We start from the raw sequence: 27,629 nt of genomic DNA on the forward strand, positions 1-27,629 counted from the left end.
TTTTTTGAGGCCTTTTTGTGGTTTGAGTGAGCTAATTGCTGTGGGTCTGGAATCACATGTAGGCCAGGTAAGGACGGCAAATTTCCAGATCGGTTTTTACAATAATTCCAGATTTTTATTTAATTCAAATTCCGCCATCTGCTGTGGCAGGATTCAAACACCAGGACATTACTGTGGGTTGCTGGATTATAGTCCAGCGACAATACCACTACACCATTGCCTTCCCATAGTCACTGTTGTAATGTAAGATCTAACTATCAGAGAAGATTGAGCAGCCTGGGATCTTTTCTCTTGAAAAGTAAAGATTAAGAGGAAACCTGATTAAGGTCCTTAAAAATTATGAAGAGATTTGATAGGATGGATGTGGAGAAATTGTTTCCACTTCCTGGGTGAATCCAGAATAAGGTGGCATAAATAGAAAATAATTACTAACAGACCAACTATAGTTTGAGGAGGAATTTAGAAAGTAGTGACAATGACGTTCCATCCATCATAACGCAAAAAGTGGGGATGTTCGTTGATAATTGCACAACATTCAGCATCATTCACAACTTCTCAGACACTGAAGCAGTTCACGTCCAAATGCAGCAAGGCCTAGACAACATTTGCGCCACACAAGTGCCAGGCAATGGGCATCTCCACGTCAGGAAGATATAATAATTCTCAGAATATTACTGGAATTTATTATAAAATAGAGTAATAATGGGATGTTTCTTTGTGTCTATATGTGCCTGTGTGTGTGTATAAGACTTAACTGAATTAATCTGGGTGCTTTGATCTAAGAGAGTTTGGGCTTGAAATGCTAATTAGATAAACATGGGGAAGTTTAAAAACATAGGTGTCAAGGAAACATTTGCGTTTTTTAATAAACTAGACTAGATTGTTTTCAAAGGAGGGGTGAAATGTGTCACCTAGCCAGGTGAATTTCAGAAACAGTGTGTTTATTTTTCCCAAAGATTACTGGTAAAACTTAATGCTATGAGAGGGTCTTATTATCAGGGAAGTAAAGCCCAAAGACATAGTGAAACAATGGGTATTTGCATTCAAAGAAGAAGATATGTATAAAGAAAAGACTGTTTTGTAAGGGAAGGCATTTTTAAGATCTTACAAGTGTGAAAAAGCCTTCAGCATCTCTGCCTCAAGCTGCTGTCTTCAAAGGACTGAAGTTAAGAAAACTCACTTAGAATTCAACTTCTTCAGGGTATCATTTTCTTTGCCTGGGTCTTTTAAAATCTTTTGTGTCTTACTGTTGCCTTAACAAAAGTGTAGTTGGGAGTTAGATTGATTAGGGGATTTAAAAGTTATCATAGTAATAATTTGTAGATCTATGTATGTATTTAAGATCATTTCTCTTATTAATAAATGTTCAATCTAGTTTTATAAAAGCCGATAAGACTTGGTAGTCTTATTACCACTGAATTCAAGGCACGCATCTCAAAATTTATACAAATTGAAAATTAGTTGTGACAGTTGTTTCTCCCTCTATCAACATCCTGGGGGGCTACTATTGACCAGAAACTGAACTGGACCAGCCATATACATACTGGGCAGAATATTATGCTCAGCGTGCAGGAACATGCCTGACACGCCCGAGATAAAATGACGCGCGATGACATCGGGCGTGCATCCCGGCATCATCGCACAGTTTCACGATATTTCGTTCGGCAGGCGCGCGCTGGAGTCGGCGCCAATAATTAAAAGGCCTATTAAGGCCATTGACAATCTAATTAAATTCAAATTTACCCTGTCCGACCAACCTAACGGTTGGCGGGCAGGCGAAAAGGCCAAGCGGCCTTTACATTTTTTAGGAAGCCTCATCCACGAGCGGGATGAGGTTTCCTAAAGCAAATAAACATTAAATAAAAACTTCTAATTAAAAGCATGTCCCTGCTCGTGTGACAGAGTCACACGAGACATGTTTTATTAAATTTTTATTCTCTTCATTTTTTTTTTAAAACAGTGCTTCATTTCTGAGGCAGCTCTGTGCCTCAGGGAGATTGAAGCACACTTTCACGCGCATGCGCAAACTGCACGCTAGGCCCGGCTCTCCCTTCTCCTCCTGCCCCTACAGGCAGCGCTCAGCGCTGCCACTCGCAATCCACACAGGGTGGGCCTTAATTGGCCCGCCAATGTGAAATTTTGGTGCGGAGGCAAACACGGGTGGCTGTTGGCTTCCCACCTGCCCCCGCCAAGGGCAAAACCCTGCCCACTATAACTACAAGAGCAGGTTAGGGGCTAGGAATTCTGCAGTAACTCACCTCCTGACTTTCCAAAGCCAGTTCATCATCGACAAGGCACAAGTCAGGAGTGTGATGGATTATTCTTCACTTGCCTGGATGAGCTCAGCTCCAACAACACTCAAGAAACTCAACACCATCCACGACAAAGCAACCCTCTTGATTGGCATCCCATCCACAAACATTAACTCCCTCCACCACCGATGCAGTGACAACAGTGTGTACCATCTACAAGATGCACTGCAGCAACTCATCGAAGCTCCTTTGACAGCATCTTCCAAACCCATGCCCTATACAACCGAGAAGGACAAGGGCAACAGATGCATGGGATGCCACCAACTGCAAGTTTCCCTCCATGGCACACATCATTCTGACTTGGAAATATATATTTTTTTCATTTGTGGGATGTGGGTGTTGCTGGCTAGGCATTTATTGTCCATCCCCAATTGCCCTTGTTCACGGATCTTTTTTTTAAAAAGAGTCAACCAGATTGCTGTGGGTCTGGAGTCACATGTAGGCCAGACCAGGTGAGAAGAGCAGATTTGTTTCCCTAAAGGACATTAGTGAACTCAATGGGCTTTTATGACAATCAACAATAATGATGACAATGAAATCAGACTTTTCATTCCAGATATTTATTGAACTCAAATTCCACCATCTGTCATGGTGGGATTTGAACCTACACTCCCTCAGCATTACCCTGGGTCTCTAGATTACCAGTCCTGTGACAATACCATTATGCCACCACCTCCCCCCATCACTGTTCTTTCACTGTGGCTGGGTTAAATCTTGGAATTCCCTTAACAGCATTGTAGGTGTACCTACACCACATGGCCTGCAGTGGTTCATGAGGATGATTCACCACCACCTTTTCAAGGGCAATTAGGGATGGGCAACAAATGCTGTCCTGGGCAGTGATGGCCATACCTCATGGAAGAATAAAAAAAAACGTGGAAGTGCCACAGGGAGTGACTGAGGCAAACAGCATTGACGCATTTAATGGAGGTTTGATGTGTAGATGAGGGAGAAGGGAATAGAGGGATTAGGAGGCAGTGATTTGAATGGGAAGATGCACGTGCAGAGCATAAACACCAGTATAGACTAGCTGGGCCTGTACTGCAGATTCTTTGACTCTCACTGTCCAGATTCAAACACAAAGAAGGACTGATGTGTGAAAGGGAAGCTGTCACTGGTGCACTCCACGCCGATGAGGCAGGGTCGGCCTCATCAGGAAACGAAAGAACATAGCTCAGCACATTCACAGGCGACACTAATGCCAAGCGAAACCATGCCAAACCCAGTTTGTCAGCTTTCCAGAACTCAGTTATTGCTCCAGGCCAACACTGTAATCTGATCCTGGTAAATGTGCTGCTGAGTCCAGGAGCATCCTGTAGGTCAGACTGGCAATGTCCTGAATAAATATATAGCAGTCACATAGACTAGTTGCCACATTGCCCCCTCCCCCTGCTCAATCAGTTTCCTTGCTCATTGTTTCAGTGAAACTCTCAATTTGCCTTTTGGAAGCACTGAGGAAAAGAATACCTTTTCCAGACAAGCAACCTGAGAACATTCAAGCCCTGGCCTGTCTCCAACTATCACTGGAACTGATACATGTAAAGCAGCTTGGGTGCTGCTCCTGTTCCAACGTGCCTGTTTCAGATATTTCACCCCTCTCCTATTTTTACTTAGTTCTGTTGAAGGGTCATGAGGAGTCGAAACGTCAACTTTGTTCTTCTCCACCGATGCTGCCAGACCTGCTGAGTTTTTCCAGGTATTTCTGTTTCTGTTATGCCTGTTTCAGCTACTGGTGGAAAGCACAAAATTGTCCAGCTTTCACCAACATCGCCGCACTGTGTCGCACAAACCAGGCCAACAACAACTACCTGCATTTATAAAGCACCTTTAATGTAGTGAATTGCCCTAAGCCGCCACCTCACAGAACAACAACCAAACCAAATTTGGCACCAAGCCACATAAGATCACACTGGAGACAACCGAAAGCTTGGTGAAAGAGATAAGTTTGAAGGAGCGTCTTAAAGAAGGGGAATGAGATTGAGAGTGTTTGGGATGGAATTCCAGAGCCTAGGAGGCTGGCAACATGTCCACCAATGGAGAAGTGATTTAAAATTGGGAATGCATAAGATGCCAGGATTGGAGGAATGGAGAGATCTTGGAGGGTTGCGGGGCTGGAGGAGATTACAGAGATAGGGAGGGGTGAGGTCATGGATGGATTTGAAAACAAGGGTGTGTATTTTAAAACCGAGGCATTGCCAGATCGGAAGCCAGCGAGCAGAGGGGTGATGGCGAATGGGATTTGGAGAGAGTTAGGATACGGGAAGCAAAGTTTTCGATGAGCTCAAGTTCATGGTAGGTGGAAGGTTGGGGGTGGGTTAGGAGAGTGTTGGAATGGTCAAGTCAAAGACCAACATCAGGACTGACACAAGCTGCCATCCAAACAGTGCCATTTCCAGGAGTCCATGATATTCCTTGGGCTGAATATTGGCACTGTTGTGTCAGCCAATGAGTTGAAATCTGGACAGAGATAACGTTGAATGTTTGAACACATGACTGAAAAAAACCGCAAAATCTCCTGACAAAGCAGGGTTATTGCTCCAGTAAAATGCAATGTATGGAAAATAGTTTATGCACGTAATTTATATATAAACTCAATTCCAATCACTTACAGTGTGGCTTCCAGGCATGACTGACGGGACTTATACATTCATCTCCACTCTGCTCGAGAATGCAAGGTCACTATATTTAACTGTTCTTTTCATAAGAAGTAACTTCCTTTCTACCAATTGTTGACCTTTGCTGGGGGCGGTTCCACTAATTTTAGCTGCCCAGTGACACCTTGGTCAAGGACCCTACCTTCATGCACGATGCTGCAGTCCAGACAAGGACTGATGGTGGGATATTAACAGTGGTAGGCATCACAACCTCACCCAACAATCTCTGCTTGGCTTCACTAGAGTGGTACAACCGATTTAAAATTGCTCCTGGGCTAAGGGTGGGGATGGGAACTGGAAAAATCAGTACCTGAGCATCATCTAGTGAACACCGGTTGTGAATTGTCCAAGTGTGGCTGTTAGATAAGAGCAGGATTTCTCAATTTCTGTGATGCCCCAGCAGTCAAATGGCTCACTCACTGTCGAGGTTATTCAGGGGGTTCCTGGTGCCAATGTAACGTACCACAGCATGAGTCAGCAGGTTTGGCAGTGTAAGGTTGGAGGACGAAAGGTCAACTCAATACCCTATGCTGAAATAATCGAGTCACAAATCAGATCTTCCACACCATCTTCTACATTACAACAGTGACAAATCAGTGGCTGGAAAATACTTTGGGACGGCCAGAGATATTAAAGGCGCTATGTAAATGCAAGTTCTCTTTCTACTGAAGCTGCTAATGGACTAACCGAGTTCACACCAGAAGTAATAAACTGGGAGCCTCTCAACCACCATCTGCAGATTGGGATTCTCTGAAGGGTCATGTGCTTGGGGCTTGTGGTGAGAATGTGCAAACCATACAAGGTCCATCAGAACAGCATAGAATAGGAGACACCCTCCCACCCCACCCACCCAGTCAGCCTCCCTCACCTTCTTATCTCTTCCACCACCACACTTCTCTCCAGCTCCCCATCCCCTCCATCAATCTTTCCCTCCTACCCTACGCCTCTCTCTCATCCACCCCCGACTTTCTCCTCACTTCCCCCACACACTCTCTCCTACCTCTTACTGGCCTCTTGAATGTCACAGATGTTGGAGAAGAGATGATGGTGTTCGGTGGTGGTCATGGTCATCTGTAGTTCCTTTGAGTTCTTGAACATATCAATTAGGACATTCAGACTGTGCTGATAAGAGTATTCAGATACAATGATTTCAAAGATGGCCTGTAGTAAGGAAAAAAAATAAATAGGGAATACTATTTCCATTCAGTAATTAGCCCACTCCTGCAGGGCACACCTCTGGTGTGTGCCTAAGTGGCCTTTCTCCCTGTGTAGGTCTAGACTGTGAGTACTTGGTGGATATTCAACCCCTGAGACTAATCAAGCTTTCACCAAAAATGCACACTTCCCAGTAAAAGTAGTTACCGGACAGCAATCAGTAGTGGGAAGCTTGGCAGATATTTTAATCTCAGTGACTCTCTGTCTTGGGCACTTGGTGAAAGCAGTAGATGCTCAGCAAGACTTCTGCCCCAACAATACCCTTTAACTCTAACCGTTTCTAGAGGGATAGAATTGAAAAGTAGAGATGTTAGAATTATATCAAACACTTACAGCACTTTCTATAGATATAGAAACAGTGGAGAAGGTGGAAAAAAAATTTACAAGGATGATATCTGATGGATATTACTTAATTTTTGGGATCCTCTGCTCTAGAAAAGAAGCCCAAGGGTTGACCAGGTCTATAAAATGATGATAAGAGTTTGAGATGGTAGATGTGGCTAATAATTGTGGGGACTTCAAAACTAGGAATGATAAATTTCACAAATCCAATAGGGCTTTCAGAGGATCCTTCTTTACCCTGAAAATGGTTGGAATGTGGTCATGGCCATGAGGCATAGTTGAGGCAAATAGGAGAGATGCATTTAAGGGGAAACAAGATAAACACATGAAGGATCTGCCGAGCACTGTTGGCTCTTCACTCTGATTTTCCAGCAATAAAACATGATGTGAGGGTCTGGACTTTGGCTACCTTTACCCCCCAGCCTATTTCCCAGAATGGCCTCCTGAGTTGGAAAGTTCCCGAAGTCCCACACACCCCAGTGAGTCTGTACCTCTTGCCTCTTGCGTTCCTCCGCACACAGTTTCTGCAGAATCCCTTGCTCTAGTACCTGAAAACAATAAGACAGGACAGGTGACAATAAGCAGGTATCAGTAATTGTACTTGCGCACTCAATGGGTTAAAGGCCTAAAGAAGAAACATGTATTTATATAGTGTCTTTCATGACATCACTATGTCCCAAAGCACTTTGCAGCCAATTAATTACTTATCAAAATCTTTAAAATGGGTAAATAGGCTTTAGGTTTCATGTCAGATCAGAAGGATGGTGCTTCAGGCAATGTCCCACTCCCTCAGCATTGGACTGGGAGTGTTGGCATGGACTGCGTGCAGGATTACAGTTCCCCTTGGAAACGCCCAACTCTAATGGCGTAGCAATGATGAATGTAACTGACAGCCCACATTGCAACAAGCAAACAGAAACAGTCCCTTGATCTCTCACTCACCTGTGGTAACTGGCTCCACGTCATCTGTGCCGGCCGGTAATTCTGAACCACGATCTTCTCATCTGGTTCTGTAGATCCCAAGCGTCCGGTGTCATCCAGAAAATCATCGTCCGATTCAGGAACACTGGTCAGGCCTCTCTCTCGCACCTCTTGGTATAGCCTCGGATCTGAGGACAGGAGTTTACTCAGGAAGGAGCTGAAGGTTTCACACAGGTTACTCGTCCCTCCCCCACCACCCTGGTTATCACTGGGTTCCTCCAAGCCCTGGAACAAGCCTTCCCGCTGCCAGAGCGATAGACGCCGGAAAGCCCCCAGGATGGGATTCTCTGCCGGCTGGCTGGCATCCATCACTTCCCGATAGATATCTGATCAACTGTTTCAAATAAAGCCACTAACTTTAACCCTGCACCAGGAGCCTCGATTCCTCATTCTGGTTCTGTCCTGTACTCGGGGCTCTGTGAAGAGGTGACGCGCTGATGGGGAATGTGACAGGTTTACTCGAGGTGCTTGCTGAAGTATTCCGAATTACAAATCACCTCATTATCAATCTCTCAATGCATTGGACAAGAGGAAAATCATAAACAAATCCCAGAGCTTCCAGTGAGCTCACCACTCCTCTCATTTGTCCCAAAAACATTCCAGTGTAACTGACCTTCAGTACAGTAATTTAAAGTCCATTTCTCCTGATGACACTGACTCCCAATCGGGTTCCGATCCCTGCTCTCCTGAAGGTACTGACTCTCAGATGGACATAGCATTCCCTCCTACCCAACCCAACCCCACCCCCCCCACACCCCTCTATCCTCAATTTTCTTGTTTCGTGGCCAAACCAAATGTCAAAAATGCATGAAAATCTATTGCCATATTTAAGGCTCAACTGAGAGACACACACAGGTAGGTTTGTGTTTTCTTGATTTGAAAGCGCAGAGTCTCTTTTTAGAGAGACACAGCCCACTTGCCCCGGTCCAGAGAGCCAAGGCATTGATCAGCAGATCCAAGTGTGAGCAAGGGTACTTCTGGATCTTAACCATCAAAAAACAGCCAGATTACCGAAGCAAAGCATTAAACAGCCATAGCGACCCTACTCCTTTCTTTTTAACTACATTTTCTGTACTCTTCAAGGTTAAGGATGTCTTCTCCACCGATGCTGCCAGACCTGCTGAGTTTTTCCAGGTAATTCTGTTTTTGTTAAGGATGTCAATGCTGGGGTATGTGTCAGATGGATAGTAACACCGCTACAGAGTGAGGATACCCTTTCCTCAGTGACAACCATGGAGGAGCTCCCTCTGCAGGAGCTACATGGCACTTGCTCCAATTCCCACACCAGCCAATCCTGTGGCCTCTTCAATCGCAAATTAAAGTCCAATTAAGGACAGTACCATGCTGCAGTGACACAAACACCAGGAGCTCGATTGAGACTCGGGATCATTACTGCCAGAAGGTAAAGCAGGATTTCACCCATAGTTCGAAGACATGCCTGATGTCTAGCTCATTGAGCTGTCCAACTCCTGCCATTTCAAAATTAGAGGGTACCCATGCAACATAGTTTAGGATACAAAACCACTTGAAGTTATTTCCCTTTTCGTACTCTCCCAAGGGCGCAGTATATTCTTTCCCGCTCCCTCTTCCCCCATACGCACAATTGAGACGTTAAAACAAGGTTCTAACTGTTTGATTATGAGCTAGATCAGTAGGGAGATCTCCCCAGTGTCCTAGCCAACAATCTTCCCTCAACCACCAAAATCAGGTGAACCAGCTGTTTGTCTCATTGCTGAGTATGGCGTGTTTCTGGGGAAATGAATGTATTTGCCAGAAAACCATTACTTAGCAAGGCCCAAGGCCCAAGACCCACACCCCGAGAGTATCCTCCAAATCACAGCTGTGTGGCTAAATCCAACCCGCCCTGTTCAAACTGCTCTCTGAACTAGATTGACCACTTTCACACACTCTCCATCCTCACGCTCATGCTGTTCTTACCATCTTTAAAGGAGCTCCGATTTCTGGGTCCTTTCTTTCTTCCTAATGTTCGCTATAAAGAAGGAGACCAGTTATTAAAATGATAAACTCAGCAAAGAAAAAGCATCAGTGAGTGTCCCCATTTCTCCAGGTTATGTGTCAATTCGGTACACAAACCTCCACCTTTAATGGCTGCAATTTTAATCTTGAATAATTCCAATAATTGATTAAATATTCATTAGCTACTGAAATCGACTTTCATTCCAGCCCACAGAAACCTACTCAAATCAAAACACTCAAATCTCTTTGGACTCCCCCAGGAGGATATTCCCACAGGCACCGACTCTCCCTGGGGGGGAGGTGGGGGGAGTGTGGGGGCAGGGAGGGTGGTAAGTCCCACAGGAAACTGATTCTCCCTTGGGGAGGGTGGGGAACAGTCCTAAAGGGCTGACTGTCCCCGGGGGGACCAGAGCCTGTTGGTGGGGCAGGGGCATTGAATATGGGCCAGTGGCCGGTGGGGGGATTACTGGAGCCCGTGGGCCAGGGGCGTGGTGGGGGTGTTGGAAAGTCACTATTGTATAGTATACCAGGTTGGAGACAACAATTTCGATATGCACTGTAGCCATGATAGGAATTTCCCTCTCCTACCTTGGACCTGGCTGGACTTCGAGCTGGCTGCACTGTTGCTGTTTCTGTCAGTGGTTGCAGCGTGGGAGGAGATAACAGCTGCTTCTCATCTGTGATGTCGGTGAATCCGTCCGTTGCCACTTTATACGACATGTTGCGGCGATTACGTTGCAGGGTCCCACCTGAGCCGCCCATGTCCCTCCCTTCCTCGTACCGCAAGTCGGTTGGTGGCATGCTCTGAACCTCCCTCCGTCCACTGTCCCGCTTGCCAGAGGGCGAAGGGCCCTGAGACCTCATTTTAGTCTTGGTGGTCATGGCCAATTTACTGGGGATAATCTGTTGGTGCCCAGCCTTCAATGCAGCTGGACTATCCGTGCTCAAAACCACCTTCGGCATGTCCGAGAGCGATGGCATGGAACTGGCATTGGCTAGTGCTAGGTTGTCTACTCCCAGCAGTGAAGATTTATCACTCTTGTCAGTCAAACTCTCCGACTCAGAGTTAATCTGGAAGTTGGATCCAAACTTTTGTTCCAACATCAAGGCCTGGGTTTTTTCTTCCAGCTTACTGTCCGAATACCGTTGAGACATTGTGCTCGCCGAGTTTTTCAGTGACAGTGACAGAAGAGTCAGAAATCTAGCAAGTTGGACAGACAGCTTTGTCAACTTGTCATCTCCTCACAAGGACTTGCGATTTCCCAATCCCAAACTTCTCATCCTCCTAAACCAAGGAAAATGAGGCATAAGATCACAACTGGTCCAATCACAGATACCATGGTGACTAAAGCTCCTTAATTCTGCTCTGAACATGCAATTCAGACAGGTTTGCGATTCCCAATGCCCATTTGAAAGGATTCCCCATTGACACAGACTTCATGTGAACAGTATTTACCTTGTGCCTCTTCCTAAACCGGCAGGAGCCCTCTCTCACCCCGCTTCCTGTTGTGGCTCAGCGGGTTGCACTCTCATCTGAGTTAGAAGGTTGACGGTTCAAATCACACTCCAAATTTGAGCACAAAATTTATGCTGACACTCAGTGCAGTACTGAGGGAGTGCTGCCCTGTTAGAACGGCTGCCTTTCAGATGAGTGCCACAACAAGAGACGAGGTACTGGAGTTTGTTACACAGGTGGATTCTGCATTATGACAGGGCTACTTATCTTTGGTTCGGGAATTACAAAGCTGACTCACCCTCACTCAAAGGCTAAAATCTCATGTTTGTCTGCCCATCAGCCTCCCTATAATTGTCTGTAAAAGTGAATCAAATTCCAGAAAATTCAGGGAGTGCAGGTCAGAGAATCAGGACCTACAGTAAGAACCGATTACCCATTGAACATGGTTTCCTTGTGGAGAGTTTGGAACTGTGGGATTTTCCCAGTCATCCCTGGTGGAAATTGTCACACCAGATGAGGAATGTGATGCCCTAGTAGTTAAATAGCCTAATGATGCTCACAAGAAAGGCCATTGGATAAGCTACTGAAAGGTGGTTGGGGCCTATTTAGCCAGCACTCTTGGAGTGAATCAGCACCTTCAGGAGGAGGGAGAAACAAAGAGCCAGCCTCTATCAGGGAGTCTCTTCATTACACAACCGCAAGCTTCTGAATTTAAGCACACATGTGACTCCATAAAGTTTAAAGTCTTAATAAACCTATGGTTGCAAAAAACAGCTTTAATCTTTGAACGAATTACAATTGTGGAAAGGGTCAGGTGATGTTTTCACTGTTTACAGCAGACTAACAAAGTTTCATGAATCAGGCTCTCTGATCAACTCGGTAAGTCGATTGACCTCCCTGAATGCCCGAGAGTGTTTCCCTGGGCTGCAACTATCACGATGAGGGTGGTTATCAATGAAGCTTTAGCTTTGCTCAAACACAAACTGTGCAGTTTTCAAAAACAAAAAGAGCATTTTAAACCAGCAGACACCCACAGAGTCAAAGGTCACTGCTGACACTCAAGACTCTCTCATCAGTTTGAAAGCTTCGAGTAGAATTATTAATCAGCCAAATAACATTTTGTACTTTAAGAGGAGCTGGGGGTGGGGGCAGGAGGATGTCAGCTGCAGAGGCCTCTCGCCACAGCTGAAGTTAATATCGCACCAACAGGGCACAACTTTTTAATATGTTAGTCACTGGGAGATTGGAGCCTGTCCCCATTCAGAGAGAGTAAAAAGGTTTTGCTTCATCAGCTTGATGTCACCCAACACACATCGTTCTACCCGAGTGAGCACATTGTTCGGTCAGCAATTATTTGGTTACCGTGGGGACACAACAACATATAAAGAAACTCAATCTGTCAGAGGGAGAGAGAGGTCACTTCCAACCTTGGGCTAGAATTTAATCCAGGTCAGAGTTTATGAACTCCCCCGATGTCTCAGTCGGTAAAATGACTGTCAGATGTCAAACTGAGCCACAATGACCGAGATCACCCAGTTTTGAACGCCTGTCAGTGCCAAGTTAGATGGTCTCTGGCAGGCTGATGCATCATATTTGGCATCAGTACCCATTGTGGAGGAATGAAAAGTGCTGGACTCCTGCTATTCAATGGTTCTTAGTGACATTTGCTTGAAAGTGCAGAAAAAGGCAGGATCTGACAGGATGCAGATTTGAGGCTGCTATCAGATCAGCCATGACCTTTTTAAATGGCGGAGCAGGCTCGAGGGGCCGAATAGCCTACTTCTGCTCCTTACTTGTATGTTGACCTCTCCCCTACACCTCTCCCCCACTCCAGTCCAATAGCTTGCTATCCAGGTTGACATGAAGAATGGCCACTTGTGGAAGATATCAGATGTTGCCAACTTTCCATGTTTCAAACTGTGGCAGATTTGTGTTCAAAATGGAACAAAATGGCATTTTTGTTTAACTATGATCAGGCCTTGACAATATCAGAGATCAGTCAAAAGGTGGTAACCAAATTTGTCAAAGGTTGGGCAACAAGACCAAATGGAAACCAGACATCTTTTTGCATCCGCAGTTTTTTTGTTTTTTTTTTTGTTTTTATCTTTTTGTCCCACTATTGGCTGCATGAAACCCAATGACTAAAGGTTTAAGATGAGCTCACAGTTTCTGAGAGTTCCAGTTAAAGTTAATATTTGTCTCCATAATTAGGTAAACCTTCAAAATGCAACTATTAATAATGTTTCATTCTCCACAAAAGAAACTTTCTGGGACATGACCAGCTGTTGTCTTATGCAAGGATTTATTTTCTGGTCAGATTAGGAGGACCTTCTCCATGGGGACATATTAACTGATTTCACCTGAGTCACCCTATCACTACATTTGCAGAAAGGTTTATAAAGCCAGTGGTGGAGAGATAGAGAATTAGAGGCTTATAATTACACAATGGCTTCCACAACTTTAGGATGCCTGAAGCACTTTACAATGAATGAAGCACCTTTGAAGTGTAGTCACTGTTGTTATGTAGAAAATGCAGCAGACACTTAGCACACAGCAAGATCCCACAAACAGCAATATAATAATGACCAGATAATCTATTTCAGCTACGTTGGTTGAGGGATAAATAACTGGCCAGTTCCCTGAAATAGTGCTACATGGTCTTTTACACCCACCTGAGAGGGCAGGCATGGCCTCAGTGTAACATCTTACCTGAAAGACTGCACCTCAGCTTTGCAGACTCCCCCAGTACTGCATTGGAGTGTCAGTTTAGATATTGTGCTCAAGTCTCTAGAGCGGGATTTGAACCCACAGCCTTTTGACTTAGAGGCAAGAGTGCCAACACTTAGACAATGCCAACACCTTAAAAAAAAGTTGTCTAGCTTTCAGAAATAGACTCAAAGGCTCTGATGAAGGGTATCTACCTCAAATGGCAGCATCTAAGGGGATAGCATTTAGGGTACAGAGCCTTCATCCATGCCCTGCAAGTCTACTCTATAGGTAAATTGGTCCTTTCTCTCATCTCTGTGGCACTTGCTGGTCTTTCCAGAATGTTCTGCCTTTATTTCTGATTCCCAGCAGTTGTGGTTTGTGATTTTGAATCTCTAAGTAAGATTCAGCATGTGACTAAATGCCCTGAGTCACATTGGCCATCAATGAGCCCAGGTCCCAGCTCCCTCAACTCTGTCTAGTGAGCAGACCTCCACTTGGGGGTAGATGAGGGGTAGTGCAATTGGCTCTAGTGCATTCCGACTAAGGGGGTATAAGGGGCAGAATTCATTTGCAGATACATCACCTGATCATATTTACTGTCAGCAAGTACAGATGTAGACAGGAGACAAGGACAGAATCAGGAGCTTATAGATCCCCTCCCCCATTGACTCATCTCCTGCCTTAATGATGAAAGAAATTTCCACATTGTTGTAAGGGTGGCCAAGTTGTACTATTGGTACAAAAGCTGAACTGCAGACACTTCTTGGGTGGAAACGTTAAAGTTTATTTAAAACTTACTTAGCAGCAACTACACGTGTGCTTTTAACTCCAACTCTATCTCTACACTGAGGTAACCCATGCTACTCTCCTATTGGTTACTACAAGTCATGTGATCTTTCCAAACAAGTATTATTCTTACGGGTACATTACACACTAAATAAAATCATAATTACTACACACATTAAACCATATTACAATGTTATCCGTGACTCAGTGGGTAGCACTCTGATCTGAGTCAAAGTTTGTGGGTTCAAGGCCCACTTGAGAGATTGGAACACAAGACCTAGATTGACACTCCAGTGCATTACTGGGGTAATGCTGCACTGCCAGAGGTGCCATCTTTTGGATCAGACATTAAAATAAGGTCCCATCTGGCCTCTCAGTAGATATAAGAAACTTGGAGCTCTTGGAAGAACACTGCTCTGGTCAATATTTATCCAAGAACAACTTACATTTATTTAGCATCTTGCACATAGCAAACTGTCCCAAGATATTTCAGAGGAGGATCAGAAATGGTGGAATGAGAAGTGGAGGTTTAGGGAGAGAACACTGGCGTTTAGTGCCTCAGCGCAGCCATCAATGGTAAAGTGATTAAAATTGGAAATACGCAAGAGGATGAGAATTTTACAAAAAGGGATTGCTTAACCAGGAGCTGATGTAGATCATTGAGCACAGGACTGATGGATGACTGGAACTTGCTGCAGTGCTTTGGATAAACTTAAGTTTTTGGGAGGGGGGATGTGGGAAACTGGCAGGAGTATATTGGAGTAGTCAAGTCTAGAGTTAACAAAGGCATGAATGAGGGTTTCAACAGCAGATGAGCTGAGGCAGGGGCAGAGTTGAGTGGTATCACAATGATGGAAATAGGCTGTACTAGTGATGACGGTTATGTTGGAAACTCATATCAGGATCAACGATGACACCGTGCTTGTGAACAGTTGGATTCAGTCTCAGACAAGTGCTAGAGAGAGGGATGCTAACCTTCAATCAACGTCACTAAAAACATAAATTACCTAATTATCATATTGCTCTCTGTGAGAACTCGCTGTCCACAAACTGGCTGCTATGATTCCTACATTGCAAGAGTGACCACACATCAAAATTATTTAATTGGCTATAAAGCACTTTTGGATGTCCTGAAGTTGTGAGAGGTGCTAAATAAGTGTAAGTCTATTCTTTGACTAAGAGGAAGTTGCATTGCCTCACAGATGTTGGGAATGAAATGTAGGAAAGAGCGGGCTCCTGCTAAATGCCAGTGCAACATGACCCGACGTGCAGAATGACTTGCGTTTGCTGCAACTGCCAAGCTCAGCTCCAAATTCCCCCAGACAACTTATGTCAGCGCAGTAGAGGAAGCAGTGATCACTCCCCCAGGATTCTCCCAATTGCTAATCCTGGGTGTACACAAGCTCCAGGGGATAGGGCAAAAAGAAAAAAAGGTCTTGTAACTCTGCAACCCCTTTCACAACCTCAGTACCTCCAACATTACAGCACTCCCTCAGTATAGCGTTGGAGTGTTAGTCTAGAGCTCAAGTCTCTGGAGTGGGGCTTGAACCTGCAAACCTTCTAACACTGAGGCAAGAGTATTACCACTAAGCCACAGCTAACTGGTGGATTAAGGGGTGGCGGTAGAATTAAAAGAACAGTTTGCATGTAGTCAGGAATAGCAGAGCTTAATTTCAGTTTCATTTAAAGAACTATGACTAACCAAACGAAATACAGGCAAGTAACAGTATTTGCAATTATCCTAGCTGCTTTCCCATGGTCTGGGATCTGGAGTATGGCTCTGATACTCAGCTGTTAAACTGGAGCAGTATTTAACCTGGCATGTTCCTTTAGGACTACCTCTCAGGTATTCTCCATGGGTAGAGGCTGAAGGGAGTTCTTATGTGATTTCTGCCAATTCCCAGCTCCTGCCCCTGGGGAGAGGCCAGGTTACTAAGGACTAGAAGAAAGCATGAGGAAATGACTGGCTTATCTGCTTTTCTTTTAAAATTACTTAGGTTTGGGGCTTGAACCCACAACCTTTTGACTCAAGAGGAGAGAATGCTGCCACTTAGCCAAGGTTGAAAAGGCTCTGAAAAGGCTTTACATGACAGTTTCAATTCTACTGAACAAAACGGTAATCTATCTTTTTCTCTTTGTAGATGTTGTATATATTTAGCATTTTCTGTCTTAATATGCTCCTTTTGAATTTTTATGACTCTGTTACCTAACTTCAGTTTAATCAGTTGGCTTGAGATTTTCTGAAATAATAAATAGAGCCAAGTTTTGAATCATATCAGTTAGCCATGGCTCGTTTGATAGCATTCTTGCCTGAATCAGAAGTTTGCACATTCATGTCTCACTCCAGGACTTGAGCTCAAAAATCAAGGCTGGCACACCGGTGCTGAACTGAGGGAATGTGACACTGAAGGAGGTGCTGTCTTTCATGTGACATTAAACTGAGGCTTCGTTTGCCCTGCCAGGTGGACATAAAACATCCTAAGGTACTATTTAAAAGAAGAGTGGGGGAGTTATCCGCGGTCTGCTGTCCAATATTTATCCCTCAGTTAAGATCACAAAAAACAGATTATTTGTCACATTGCTGTTTGTGGGAGTATGCTGTGCACAAATTGGTTGCTGCATTTCCTACTTTCCATTTGACTACACTTCCAAAATATTTCATTGATTGTAAAGCATCTTGGGAGATCTTGTAGTTGTGAACGGCGCCATATAAGTGATAGACTGTCTTGCTTTTGTGATATCTCCAGCCAGAATACTGCATCATTGCTCATCTCATCCAAAGTATCATTCTCCACAAGGACATCAATAAATGTTTCACTATCACTATACACCCGAGACCAGCTCTTTCCATCACCTTCTTAGATCCTAGCTTGGACCATCTGCTGGCCAATCCCCACCGCCCATCCTGTTGACCATCTCCTGGCTAATCCCCCTGCTATGGGCCATCTCCTGGCCAATCCCCACTCCTGGTACTGTGGACCATCTCCTGGCCAATCCCCACTCCCCATCTTTTGGAACTGCTATAGTGGTCCATTTCATCATCCAAATCTATCTGTATTTTGACAAGCTTTGTTATGTTTGCAATTGGCATACATTCAAAACAACACTAGGAGCAAGAAACTGGGCTCATTATTGCCCATTTATTAGGATGCTGCAAGTTCCCTTACAGCTCTAAAATGGCATCTGCAGTGCATTCACATTTGTGGGGTGAATTGCTCAGAAGCCATATTGTTGAGGACACTGGCATGCATGGTAAGCAACCACTGGAAATATGCAGAGCAGGTAGATCATGATGTCATGCAGTGTGTAACACTGATGTGGCATCAGTGCTCCGTTTTGAAGCTCAACACTCCAGCCAATGCCCTCTCTTGACCTTGCACAGCTGAACACGCACCCAACAGCAGGAAGGACCCTTCGCCAGGCCTATTTAAAGGGATTATCAACTGCTTACAGGTTATTTGACGGATGATACCTTTGGGCTGCTACGACAATTGTACAAATGTTTGGTGTTTTCTATGGTTGTTTCAAATGGGAAAAGTCTACAGGGAATGGTGTGGCAGGGGCTGAAGAACTTTTTGCTGACTTCTGCACAAACCAGTTTCTCCAACACTTGACTACACTAGTAGCATTTCCCTTGGAATACAAGAAGACAGAAAATGAACAGGGCTGCAGAGTAGGACAAGCTCCTGGAGGAGGGAGGAGGAGGAAGAAGAAGGGTTGTTAGCAGGCAGCCATGTCTGCCCAGGGTCTTCAGAGAGAAATTCTACCTCATGAACCTCAGCAAGGAACAATGTGTGATATGTGCACAGAGTGGACATCCTCACCTGCTGCAGACGCCACCTCAGAGCAGGGCAAAGACAGCACTACTCATGGCTCTGAAGGTGAAATTGGTGATGACCTTTTATGCAGCCAGCTCCTTTCAGGTTGGCAGCAGTTATTGATGCCTTCATACTATCACCTGGCAGACCATAGGGGTCCTGATGACCACATGGCTCATGACACCTTTGTGCTACCTATTCATAAAATCAGAGGCACTTTGCCACATTAAATGTGATAGAGCAAACCATCAGCACACTGAAACAACACTTCCACTACCTGGACCTCTCTGGAGGAGTCTGCAGTGCACGGCAGAGCCAGTGTCAAGATTTGTGGTAGCCCGCTGTATACTGTACAACCTTAACATCATGAGGAATAGCCCTTACCACCAGTTACACAATGATCGACTGAGGAACAGTAGCACGAAGAGGAGGAGGAGGAGGAGGAAGGGGAAGAAAGGAGGCAACCGAGACAACCCCTTTCTGCCTAGGCTGTTTGTGAAGAACTCATCCGGGTGTGATATCAGTATCTGAAATGAAAATTGCCATTCAGCAACAGCCCCATATTCTTACCTTCCCTTCTGTCACTGACCACCATGCATCCAACTGGCCACAATATAAAAGCATTCCAAACCCAAATTTATAAATGAACTCATTGCCCAATTCCATAAATCAATAACTCCCCTTGTGCATTCCCTCAGTGCTCTTGCCTGTCCTGGTGCTCCCATGCAGAGCTACCCTCGTTGCTGCAGCCTAACTGGTGAAAAGTTGCTGATTTTCATTGGTGGAGTCTGCAGATGATCTTGAAGGGCAATTCGAGCAGCTCTGGGCCTAGAAGGTCCGGCTGTGGACTGTGTCATCTTGACATGGGCGGCTGCAGTCTAGCTGACTGAGGGGCAAGCTATTGGTAGAGTAACAGTGTTGGGAGGCTGAATGTTGTCATCATGAAAACACACCAAGCTCATGTTCAGTGGAACCACTGCTACTCTCCCGGGCACAGCCTCAGTAATCCTAGTAATCTGTTAGAGGTCGGATTGCTGCACCGTTGTGATACTCTGCAAGCCCCTTATCAGACTGTAATCCACGGTCTGGGTGAGAACATTCGGAGTTTCCATTGCAGCACTCAGTCTTTGGGTAGGTTTTGCATGGAAGCTGCAACATTGTCCACCAGATCATGCATCATGGTTGGATCCACAAGTGTGCGAATGGAGATGGTCAGCATTTCCACACTGGAAAGAATGGGCTCCAAACTCTGTGCAAATGTTCTTTGACTGCAATGTTTCTAGAATGCTTCCCAATGCACCTAGCATATCATTGTATAAACCCATCAGTGTCCCAGCGTGTTAATACTGCATTAATTGTCTTATCAATCATAACTCCATTAGATTTAAGGTTGTTGTGGAAAAGGACAAGGATGGGCCAGAAATTAGAATTCTAAATTGGGGGAAGGCCGATTTTAATAAGATCAGATATGATTTGGCAGCTACTTTTAGGTAAATCTGTGTCAGAGCAGTGGGACTCATTCAATAAGGAAATAGGGAGAGTACAGGGCCAACATATTCCAGTAAAGACAAAGGATAGGACCAACAAATCCAGGATGTTGAGGGATATACAGGATTGGTTTAAGAGAAAAGGGGAGGCTTATGGCAGATACCGAGGGCTCAAAACAGCAGAAGCCCTGGAGGAGTTTAGAATGTATAGGGGGGAACTTAAAAAGGAAATTAGGAGAGCAAAAATGGGGCATGAAAAAACATTGGCAGGTAAAATAAAGGAAAATCAAAAGTTATTTTATAGGTACATTAAGAGTAAGAGGAGAACTAGGGGAAGAGTAGGGCCATTAAGGACCATAGTGGTAATTTGTGTGTGGAGCTGGAAGATGTAGGTAGGGTTCTAAATGAATACTTTTTGTCAGTGTTCACAAGTGAGAGGAACGATGTGGGTATGAAAAATCAGGTAGAAGGACTGTGATATAATTAAAGAAATTAGCTTAGAAAGGGAGGAGGTTCTAAGTGGTCTGGCAGGCTTAAAAGTAGATAAATTTCCAGGCCCAGATGAAATGTATCCCAGGCTGTGGGGTGAGGGAAGGGAGGAGATAGCAGGGGCGCTGGCAATAATTTTCAATACCTCTCTGGCCACAGGAGAGCTGCCAGAGGACTGGAGGACAGCCAATGTGGTACTGTTATTCAAGAAGGGAGGAAGGGATAAACCAGGGAACTACAGGCCAGTCAATCTAACCTCAGTGATGGGGAAACTATTGGAAGCAATTCTGAGGGACAGAATTAAACTACACTTGGAGAGGCAGGGATTAATCAAGGACAGTCATCATGGTTTTGTTAAGGGGAGGTCACGTCTGACCAATTTGATTGAATTTTTCGAAGAGGTGACCAGGTGTGTAGATGAGGACAATGCATTTGACCTAGTCTACTTGGACTTCAGCAAGGCTTTTGATAAGGTCCCGCATGGGAGACTGATAACGAAGGTAAGAGCCCATGGGATCCAAGGCAATTTGGCAAATTGGATCCAGAATTGGCTGAGTGGCAGGAAGCAGAGGGTGATGGTCGAGGGGTGTTTTTGTGACTGGATGCCTGTATCCAGTGGGGTTCCACAGGGATCGGTGTTGAGTCCCTTGCTGTTTGTAGTATATATAAACGATTTAGACTTAAATGTAGGAAGGTTGATCAGTAAGTTCGTGGATGACACGAAAATTGGTGGGGTGATAAACAGTGAGGAGGATAGCCTTAGATTACAGGAGGGTATAGACGGGCTGGTCAGATGGGCTGATCAGTGGCAAATGGAATTTAGTCCGGATAAGTGTGAGGTGATGCACTTGGGCAGGACAGACAAGGCACGGGAATACATGATGAATGTTAGGACTCTGAGAAGTACTGAGGATCAGAAAAGCATTGATGTACATGTCCACTGGTCCCTTAAGGTAGCGGGACAGGTAGATAAGGTGGTTAAGAAGGAATATGGAATACTTGCCTTTATTAGCCAAGGCAGAGAACATAAGAGCAGGGAGGTTATGCTGGAACTGTATAAAACGCTGGTTAGGCCACAGCTGGAGTATTACGTGCAGTTCTGGAATCTGCATTATAGGAAGGGTGTGATTGCACTAGAGAGAGATTTCAAAGGAGATTTACCAGGATGTTGCCTGGGCTGGAGAGTTTTAGTTATGAGAAGAGATTGGATAGACTGGGGTTATTTTCCCTGGAGCAGAGGAGATTGAGGGGGGACATGACTGAGGTGTATAAAATTATGAGGGGCATAGATAGGGTAGACAGGAAAGAACATTTCCCCTTGGTGGAGGGATCAATAACCAGGGGGCATAGATATAAGGTAAGGGACAGGAGGTTTAGAGGGGATGTAAGGAAGAATTTTTTCACCCAGGGGTGGTGGGAATCTGGAACTCACTGCCTGAAAGGGTGGTAGAGGCAGAAACCCTCCACATTTAAGAAGTACTTGGATGTGCACTTGCGATGCCATGACATATGAAGCTATGGGCCTAGTGGTGGAAAATGGGATTAGAATAGTTAGGTACTTGTTTGACCAGCACAGACTCGATGGGCCGAAGGGCCTTTTTTCTGTGCTGTAGACCTCTATGACCCTACAACTCTTTAAGGATACACAGGTGAAGGACATTAATTGATTTAGTACCTTGAGTACATCTAAAGGAAGATTTGCCCATATGGAGAGGTGGTGTGGCATAGTGGTAATGTCACTGGGCTAGTAATCCATAGACCCAGGCTAACACTCATGGGTTTAAATCCCAGCATGACAGCTGGTGGAATTTAACCCCTTTAAGGGACCAACTTATTAACTTATTTGATTATTTGTTCATTTGTTTATTTTATTTGGTATACTCAGTTTAAAGAAAGACTTCTGGGACACTGGGTGTTGATGAGGAAGGAGATGTACCTATGTAACGTTGCATTCTGTAAATAAATTTAGCATTGAGTAAAAGATTGGCATCTTGTTTACTTCTACATCTGGCTTCAGCAGGATTTCTCACAGAAAAGTGCTCATTTGAGTCCTCAGCATTGGAAGCAGTATGCAACCTCATCCTCTGGCAAACTGGCATCTATACTATCCTTGTCGTCTGCCCTGGCTGGAAACTGCTTGTGCCGGGTGTCTCACCATACGCAGATCGCACCCACAGTCTTCCTCTAAAACATGCACAGTGTCAGCGTCTGAACCGGTGGCTGCAAGCGTGGAATCAAGTAACAATGCTGTGCCTTCATCATCATCACTCTCTTCATGGTGTCCCTTTACTATCTGGTCAGGTTGCACAAGAGTAAGGTGATGGTGCAGGGAGGGAGTAGAAGCAAGAGGTGTACACTTACACTACCTACAGTGTGTAAACTAAAAGATATTGTGGTTAATTAGTAATGTCAAAGTAAAAGATCCACAGGGAAATAGTGACCATAATACCATTCAATTCCATTTTAAGCTTGAAAGTGACACAGTCCAATCGCAAACAAAAATCTTAAAGCCAATTACATAGGCGTGACAGGAGAACTCACTAAGGTAACTTCGGTAAATAGACTAAAACGTATGCAGGTAAACAAACAGTGGGAAACATTTAAAGAAACAATTCAAAGTGTTCAACAAAAATACATTCCACTGAAGAACAAAAGCTCAGCAAAAAGGGTCCATCTGTGGCTCAGTCAGGAAGCTAACGATAATATTAGATTCAAAGGGGCTTACAATGTTGCAAAAAACAGTAGCAAGGCTGAGAGTTGGGAGTGTTTTCAAAACCTGCAAAGGGCCACCAAAAAAGTTGACAAAAAGGGAAAAAATAGAATGAGAGTAATCTAGCCATGGTTATAAAAACAGATTGTAAGAGCTTTTATAGGTATGTAAAAAGGAAGAGTGTAACTAAAGTAAAAATTGGTCCCTTAGAAGCAGAGACAGGAGAAATTATCATGGGGAATGAGGAAATGGCAGAGGCATTGAACAAATATTTTGTGTCCGTCTTCAAAAGACACAAGTTCCATAACAGAAATCGATGATAATCTCGGGGCTAAGAAGAGTGAGGAAATTAGGGAAATTAGTATCAGCAGAGATAAAGTATTGGAGAAACTTAAGGGACTAAAGTCCGACAAATTCCTGGTATCTGATGACTTACACCCAAAGGTTCTAAAAGAGACGGCTGCAGAGATAGTGGATATTTTATGACTTTCCAAAATTCCTTAGATTCAGAAATGGTCCCACTAGATTGGAAGTTGACAGATGTTATACTGCTTTTCAAGAACGGAGGGAGAGGGAAAGCAGTGAACGAAAGGCCAGTTAGCCTAACATCAGTTGTTGGGAAAATGCTGAAATCTATTATTAAGGAAGTCTTAAGTCACTTAGAAAAGCATAGTATGATTAGAAAAAGTCAACACAGTTTGAGAAATTCTGTTTTATAATTTTATTAGATTTTTTTTGAGGATGTAAGTGGTAGGGTAGATAAAGGGAAAGCAGTAGATGTAGTATATCAGGACTTCCAAAAAACATTCAGTAAGGTGCCTCACAAAACATTAATAGGCAAAATAGGGCTCATGGAGTTGGGGGTAAAATATTAGCAAGGATAGAGGAGTGGTTAATGGATAGAAAATAGAGAATGGGCATAAACAAGGCTTTTTTGAGTTGGCAGACAGTGAATAGTAGAGTGCTGGGGCCTCAGCTATTTACAATCTATATTAATAGACTTAGATGAAGAGACATAGAGTTTGCTCATGTTACTAAACTAGGTGGAAAGGTAAGCTGTGGGGAGGACACAGAGGCTGCAAAGAGATATAGACAGGTTAGGTGAGTGGGCAATAAGATGGAGTATAATATAGGAAAGTTGTGAAGTATTCACTTTGGTTATAAGAATAAAATTGTAGAATAATTTTTAAAACGTGAGAAACTTTTAAGTATTGATGTTCAAAAGAGAGTTAGGTGTGCTGGTACAGGAGTGCAGAAAGATAGCATGCAGGTGCAGCAAGCAATTAGGAAAACAAAATGGCATGTTGGCCTGAATACAAAGGGATTGGAGTACAAGAGTAAAGAAGTTTTGCTACAATTGTACAGGGTTTTGGAGAGACCACATCTGGAGTACTGTGTGCAGTTTTGATCTCCACATTTAAGAAAGGATATACTTGCATCAGATGTGGTATAGCGAAGGTTCACTAAATTGGTCCCTGGGATGAGGGGGTTGTCCAATGATGAGAGACTGAATAAGTTAGGCTTACATTCTCTGGAGTTTAGAAGAATGAGAGGCGATCTCATTGAAACCTACAAAATTCTGAAGCGGCCTGATAGGGTAGAGGCTGAGAGATTGTTTCCACTGGTTGAGTCCAAAACATGGGGGCACAGTCTCAGGATGAGGCCGATCACTTAGGACTGAAATAAGGAGACATCTCTTGATTCAAAGTGTTGCGAATCTTTGGAAGATCTACCCCATAGGGGTTATGCTCCATTGTTGAATGCATTGAAGGCTGGCATGGAGAGATTTTTGGTCTCTCAGGGAATTAAGGGATATGGGGAGTGAGCAGGAAAATGGGTTTGTAGCCCAAGATCAGCCATGATCGTATTGAGCATGCTCAATGGGCCGTATGGTCTACTCCTGCTCCTATTTCTTTTCTTATTAGGGGAATGTTGGGTTTGGCTCCCCCATCCAGAAACCATCATCTTCAATGGTTTCAGCCCCAGTGGCCAAGATCTCAGCAATGAGCATTCCAGTGGCAGCACTGCCTCCTCCATGGGGGTGAGGATGTATCAGTGTGCTCCTCAGTGGCCTCGCTAATATTTACTCCTCAATCAACTTCATTAAAAGCAGACTGCCCGGTTATCATCACATGCTCTTTGTGGGATCTTGTGTGCAAATGAGTTGCTGCAGTTCCTGTGTGACTACAGCAGTGATTACACTTCAAAAATAATAAAAAACAGAAAAAACAAATTGCTGGAAATATTCAGCAGGTCAGGCAACATCTGTGGAGAGAGAAAAACAGGGTTAATGTTTCAGGTCGAGAAGACCTTTTACCTTTCATCAGAACTCACACCAAAGGTCATCTCAACCTGAAACATTAACTCTGTTTCTCTCTCCACAGAGGCTGCCTGACCTGCTGAGAATTTCCTGCGTTTTCTGTTTTTATTTCAGAAGTCTAGCATCCGCAGTAATTTGCTTTCATGCATTTCAGAAGCATTTCATGGGTTGTAAAGTATCCCAAGGTGCTGAAAGGCACTACAGAAAAAAAAGGAAGATTTTCTCCTTTAAGACGTCCATGAAACCCAGTGCTTTGAGCAAGTGTTGGGTTCAGCAGTGCTTACATCTCCTCCTTGGCTTCAGTGTCAATTTTTCACTGATGACGCTTACGTGAGGAGCCTTGGGACATTTGATTATATTGAAGGCTTTATTAGAAATAGATGATGGAATACTCCTCACTTGCCTGGATGAGTGCAGATCCCACAACACTCAAGAAGTTTGACACCGTCCAGGACAAAGCAGCTGCTTGATGGGCACCACATCCACAAATATTCACTCCCTCCACCACTGATGCACAGTAGCAGCAGTGTGCACCACCTACAAGATGCACTGCAGGAATTCACCAAGGTTCCTTCGACAGCACCTTCCAAACCCACGACCACTACCATCTGGAAGGACAAGGGCAGCAGATAGATGGGAACATCACCCCCTGGAAGTTCCTCTCCAAGTCACTCACCATCCTGACTTGGAAATATATCACCTTCCCTTCACTGTGGCTGGGTCAAAATCCTGGAACTCGCTTCCTAACAGCACTGTGGGTGTACCTACACAACATGGACTGCAGCGGTTCAAGAAGGCAACTCACCACCACCTTCTCAAGGGCAATTAGGTATGGGCAATAAATGCTGGCCCTGCCAGCGAAGCCCACAACCCGTGGATGAATTAAAAAGAAAGTTGCTGTTACCTGGGTTGACCACTCCCGCCCAGAACGAAAGCCAGCAAGACATCACAACAGAGACAAATATCCGAGCAAAATCCATGTCGATTATCAAAACAAAACGACGACCGGAGGAGCAGGAAAAAAATGTTCTGCTCCTCACGCCGCAACCCACCTTCGTTCAGGTAAAGAACTGTCAAACCGCCCCGTCAATATCGCAAAAGAAACATTTATCCTCAAACTTCTGGGAACTTTCCGGAAGCGTTTTGTAACTTAGAACAAATTGTATCAGTGCAATTACACTTCCGCTTGGGATTCATCCCACTGAGCAGAAAAATAAAATGAAAAGTTATTTTACCTTCAACCCATGAAATTGAATTTTTTTTTTTTGCAATTTCAATATTAATAAAATGACTGATCCGGTTCCCAATTTCACCGCAGCTGAAACAAGTGACACTTTGGCGCAACCTGAATTCCGCAGATAAACTTCCGCAAACGCTACTCAGCCGGACGTCACGTCAGGTGCATGAAGGTAAAGGTAACCCAGCCTCTGCCTGTAGCAGAAACCAGCAGCTCCCAGCCCTGCTTCTCTACCTGTAACACAGCAGCTCCCAGCCCTGCTTCTCTACCTGTAACACAGCAGCTCTCAGTACAACCTCTACCTGTAGCACAACAGAAACAGCAGCTCTCAGTACAACCTCTACCTGTAGCACAGCAGCTCTCAGTACAACCTCTACCTGTAGCACAGCAGAAACCAGCAGCTCTCAGTCCAGCCTCTACCTGTAGCACTGCAGAAACAGCAGTTCTCAGTACAACCTCTACCTGTAGCACAGCAGAAACCAGCAGCTCCCAGCCCAGCCTCTTCCTGTAGGGCAACAGAAACCAGCAGCTCCCAGCCCAGCCTCTACCTGTAGGGCAACAGAAACCAGCAGCTCCAGGGACAGCCTCTACCTGTAGCACAGCAGCTCTCAGTACAACTTCTACGTGTGGCACAGCAGAAATCAGCAGCTCCCAATCCAGCCTCTACCTGTAGCACAGCAGAAACCAGCAGCTCCCAGCCCAGCCTCTATGTGTAGCACAGCAGAAACCAGCACAGCCTCTACCTGTAGCACAGCAGAAACAGCAGCTCCCAGCCAAGCCTCCACGTGTAGCACAGCAGAAACCAGCAGCTCTCAGTCCAGCCTCTACCTGTAGCACAGCAGAAACAGCAGCTCTGAGTCCAGCCTCTACCTGTAGCAGTGTACTGCACAGATTAAAATGGGCCAAACAGCTCTTTGATTGAGTCAACCCTCTAACGCTGGTGCAAATCTCTGTTTAACTATCACTGAGCCTGTTGTCGATGCAAAACGGGCCTTTATATTATCAGCAATGTATCAGGCTACACAACTTCATTCTATGTACGATCTCTCAGCACCAGGACTCCAAGTCCAGGAATGGGGCTGATGCCAAATACAAGAAACTGTCTAACCAGTTGTTCCCAGCCACACCAGTTAGAC

General features: G+C 44.6%; 1 protein-coding gene across 2 annotated transcripts in view; it reads right to left on the reverse strand.

Moving 5' to 3' along the window:
* Positions 1–26,723, reverse strand: part of arhgef16 (Rho guanine nucleotide exchange factor (GEF) 16) — a 46,224-nt gene extending 19,501 nt beyond the window's left edge. The window contains exons 1-6 of one of the 2 annotated variants that reach the window (XM_041206593.1): positions 26,492–26,723; positions 10,070–10,766; positions 9,443–9,494; positions 7,466–7,632; positions 7,015–7,071; positions 5,967–6,127 (exon numbers count right to left, since the gene is read on the reverse strand). In XM_041206593.1, coding sequence (XP_041062527.1) covers positions 5,967–6,127; positions 7,015–7,071; positions 7,466–7,632; positions 9,443–9,494; positions 10,070–10,636 — 1,004 coding nt within the window. In that variant the 5' untranslated portion in view covers positions 10,637–10,766; positions 26,492–26,723. Of the gene's footprint in view, positions 1–5,966; positions 6,128–7,014; positions 7,072–7,465; positions 7,633–9,442; positions 9,495–10,069; positions 10,767–26,160; positions 26,362–26,491 lie in introns of those variants that run through there. The other variant, XM_041206594.1, reaches the window with a different exon arrangement.
* Positions 26,724–27,629: the final 906 nt, after the last annotated feature.

Source organism: Carcharodon carcharias, chromosome 15 (genome assembly GCF_017639515.1).
Source record: "Carcharodon carcharias isolate sCarCar2 chromosome 15, sCarCar2.pri, whole genome shotgun sequence".
Taxonomy (NCBI): Eukaryota; Metazoa; Chordata; class Chondrichthyes; order Lamniformes; family Lamnidae; genus Carcharodon; species Carcharodon carcharias.